The sequence below is a fragment of the Trichechus manatus genome, unplaced genomic scaffold (genome assembly GCF_000243295.1).
Source record: "Trichechus manatus latirostris isolate Lorelei unplaced genomic scaffold, TriManLat1.0 scaffold00142, whole genome shotgun sequence".
NCBI lineage: Eukaryota > Metazoa > Chordata > Mammalia > Sirenia > Trichechidae > Trichechus > Trichechus manatus.
Genome location: NW_004444078.1, coordinates 6,509,088 through 6,513,213, shown reverse-complemented (window position 1 = coordinate 6,513,213; position 4,126 = coordinate 6,509,088). Strand labels below are relative to the sequence as shown.

General features: G+C 40.9%; 1 protein-coding gene across 1 annotated transcript in view; it reads left to right on the top strand.

The window, feature by feature from the left end:
- The first annotated feature begins 224 nt into the window (after window positions 1-224).
- The window catches only part of ZC3H15 (zinc finger CCCH-type containing 15), a 34,197-nt gene continuing 30,295 nt past the window's right edge, over window positions 225-4,126 (top strand). The window contains exon 1 of the mRNA XM_004385600.2: window positions 225-518. Coding sequence (XP_004385657.1) covers window positions 444-518 — 75 coding nt within the window. The 5' untranslated portion in view covers window positions 225-443. The remainder of the gene's footprint in view (window positions 519-4,126) is intronic.

The following is a 4,126-nucleotide window of genomic DNA, read 5'->3' as shown; positions in this document are numbered from 1 at the left end:
CTGGCAGCGAAGAGGGTCAAAAAAGTCTCCCACTCCTAGCGAAAGAGGACGCGAAGAGATCACACAAGCACACTGGGTCCCAACCAAGCCGCCTCGGTTCACCCACAGGCTTGCCGCGACCTAGAACGTAGCGTGCGCATGCGCAACATCACGCGTGACACCCAGACATTTTTTTCACGACGTCCAGTCCTCACCCACTCCGGGCCGGACGCGGCAGATGCGCACGCGCGGCTCTGCTTCCCGGCAACGCTCCTAACTACCCACAATGCCCTGCAGCACCGACTTGTCGCAAAGGCCGTGTTTCGGCAGCGTGTGAGCGACTCGTCTTCCGCGCGGTGCGGCGGCGACGGAGGCCCTGGTCTTCCTCTCCTCCTGCCGCGCGGCCAGAGCACCTGACGGTGTCCAGCTGTGTTTAAGTCTGGCCGGTGCCACCTGTCTCCGCAATGCCCCCCAAGAAACAGGCTCAGGCCGGGGGCAGCAAAAAGGCGGAGCAGAAAAAGAAAGAGAAGATCATCGAAGTGAGTACCCACCCACCCCACCCCCACTCACGCCGCGAGCCCTCGGGGAAGCAGCTTCTCAGCTTCTCTATTTCTGCGTTTGCTGGTCCACGTGTCCTGCCTTTCAGCTCGGTGTGGCCGACTGCCCCTTCTCCAGCCCCTTGATGACGCCGGCTGCCTTTTATTGCTATAGTGACGCTGCTTGCACCCCCGCACCCAGGCTTTGCTTCGCCCACACGCCTGTCTTCAGTGAACCTGGTGCGAAGTGACCCCCTGTGCCCGCCACAGGGCCTTGTCCTTCGCCAGTCCTTTCAGAATTGAGGACTTTTATAGGGTTGTATTTAAAGAAATATGCTGAACGGGCCCAGGCCAAAGTTTCTCTGCAAGGCCGACTCATGTCGGGCCTTTGTGTTGTCTTTTTTTTTTTTTTTTTTGCCAGTCATCCCGGGAGTTCTACTGTTAATTCTTTGGAGCTAACAAATTATTACTACATGGCTTTTTCGTCCACAACTAAATTGTTTAAAGTTCCATAAAGAGTGGAGGTTTCCTTCGTGTCGCAGCCCCGTGTCCTCTACATAGCGCTTGATAAATATGTTAGATTAAGTAGAAAAATGCTTTTAAACAGATTAGGTTTTAACGTCATTAGCTGGGTTAAGTGCCATAACCGAGTTGGGTTTTTTGTATGTATTCGTCTAGTACATTGAACCTGTAGCCCTTTAATGGCTGAAGAACGCTATTTTAAGTTTGCTGATTTGATTTAAATAAACCGCTTATAAAGAATTCCAGTAACATTGACCAAGTTCCAGCTTTGAGGCAGGACTTGTATTCTTTGTTTTGTTTACTGCTGTCATAAAGTAGTATAGCCAAAAACTTAAAAGCAAAACGATTATCACCTTCCCACCTATGTCTGCTATCATCTTTTTGAACAATCTGGAATCCTGCCATTTAGGTTGGTCTCTGGGAATGGTGATCTGGTGGCATTCAGCGCTGTGTAAGACAAGGGCATTTTAGAGAGGTCAGTTTTCTTTACTGAAATTGTACTAACATTGTAGACCGTGGTACAAGGTAAAACTATATAGACATGAAATTAAATGTTGTATGACACTACAGAACTTGAACTACATATAATTATTCATGTTTTATTTTTATTCGGTAAGATTGAAGTTTTTGTTTTAAGAAATTGTTTATGAAAGTTATTTAGTTTCCTGTTAGCTCTAAAAATGATATACATAAAAGTGTTATGGCTCCTTCCAACTTGTAACATGATTATTTTCAAAGTAAAGAGAAAGCAGCATTAATTTCTCCAAAGAAAAATATTAAATATGACAGTTGCATTGTTTAACTCACAAATAAAAGTATCCTAACAAAATGGTAACATTACATGTTTTTTTCCACCACATTTAATGTATATGATGAGCTTTTATGATCAACTGCTAAATGAATTAAGATAGTGATAACTCAAGAATAGTGTCAAACTTGGAGTTATGTCCTTAATGTTATCATAGTTAAAACTTTAATGACAAGTTTACTTTTTAAAATTTTCTGCGTTTTTCAGTTCCCAATCAGATAACATTGGTGTCATATTTTGTTAATTAAAATAGTAGTTGGGTTTTTCAGACTCTTAAGTGTACTGCATGGATGTTTACTATGTTTACTCCCACTAGAGATGTACAGCGATATTGTGGTGGTTGTATATCATTTGTTTTGAAACTAGATTTATAGAGAATATTCTATTGTCTAGCCTGGCTAGGGAAAAATATATTCTGCCTAACTAAACATTGTAGATGATGATGATTATTTTTTTAACTTCTCTAAAACCCAATGACTTTAGGCCCAGTAGTCTCAATGGCTATTGCAAGTAGTAGTTTAGGAGAGGCGGAACAAGCTTAGCTACCAACTCCCCGCTCAAATTTCATCCAGAACTGCAGTTAATTTTTTTTTTTTTTTTTAGATTTTTAAGACTTCGGTTGCTATAAAGGGTTTCCATCACTAAAACATTTAAAAGGTAGAGTACGACATATTTTACGACAAAGCCATAATGAACATAATTGAAACTGGTTCAAATGCGTTATTGATCTCTGTGACCATGACTATCACAATTTTTGTGGGAAATATATTTTCATAGTCTATTTTGACATATAAAGACCAGTGCTCATTTTAGAGTTTGGTTTAGGAAGGTTCTATCAGAATATGGCTTGAAACTCTAAACTGGTCAAAATTAATAGTTAAGTAGAACAGCATTTTTGAAAGGACTTTAAAATGAATGATTGCTCTACTTCTCCCCTCTTCTCTACCTCTATTGTGTCCACTGCCACAGCCATTGACACTTACTGTGATAAAACAACAACATGGAAAGTTTGAGATCTCCAAGCAAAGGAAGTAAAAAGAGTCATGAGAGGCATTATAGTTTCATGAAAGGAGCACCAGCATTGTAGTCAGCTAGACCTGAGTTTGATTCCAGTATTTCATCTTCCTAGGTCTGCAGCTTTGGGCAAATGAATCTAAACCACACTTTCTCATCTGCAAAATGGGACCAATTCTATATTTTTGCAGAGCTGTGAATTAAATTAGATGATATGTATAAAGTGCCTAACATAAGTTGCAGTTTTGATGTTTATTAATAAGAACTAGTTGTTGTGTGCCTTAGAGTCAGTTGACTCATAGCGACCCTATATGACAGAGTAGAACTGTTTGCTAGGCTGTAATCTTTACTGTAGCAGAACTGTAGGGCTTTTCTATCACAGAACTACTGAGTGAGTTTGAACCGCCAACCTTTTGATTAGCAGTCAAGTGCTTAACCATTGTACCTCCAGGGCTCCTAAGAACTAGTTAAGGGAATCAATCACAGACTGACCTATACTGTCTACACAGTGTTTACTTCCTGCCTACCTGAAACTAATTTCTTCATATTGGTTACATTTTTTTCTTTCCCTCCTTAAACTCTCCAAGATTTCCTGAATTTATTTGCATCATTTAATTTTTTTCAGAAGTGAATACAGTTGACCCCCCGTATCCACAGGTTGCGCATTCGCAGATTCAACCAACGAGGGATCGAAAATACTAAGAAAAATTTCCAAAAAGCAAAACTTGAATTTGTCACACACCAAGCATTACATTTAATCCACATGAATGAAATGTGTAGGCATACCCTGCTGTAGCCTCCTGCTGTTTCACAGATCCTCAGTCTCTTTCCAGCACTCATTGTTTGAGCATTGTTCACCTCGTGTCTTGTTCCTTGGCTACTTGTGTTGTGCGTACCCTTTGTTTCTGTGAAAAAATGTTCCTAAAAAGTAATGAAGTGGGCAGAGCAATCCTTCAAAGGCTAAGAGGGAGCGTAAAGTGCTCTCTCTCAATGAGAAAATAAAAATCTTAGCTCTTTTGAAAAGTGGCATGTTGCTTGCCAAAGTGGGCTGTAAGGTCGGTAAGAAGGAATTGAGCATTCGTACCATAAAGCAGAAAGAAGCTGAAGTTTGTGGGAGTGTTGGTGCTTCCCTTACAACAGCCAAAATGGTCTGGTTTTTTTTTTTTTTTCTTATGCTTCAGGTGAAGGCTTACAGAACAAATAGTTTCTCATGAAACAGTAGTACACATGTTGTTTTTTATAACACTGGTTAACAACCCCACAGCAT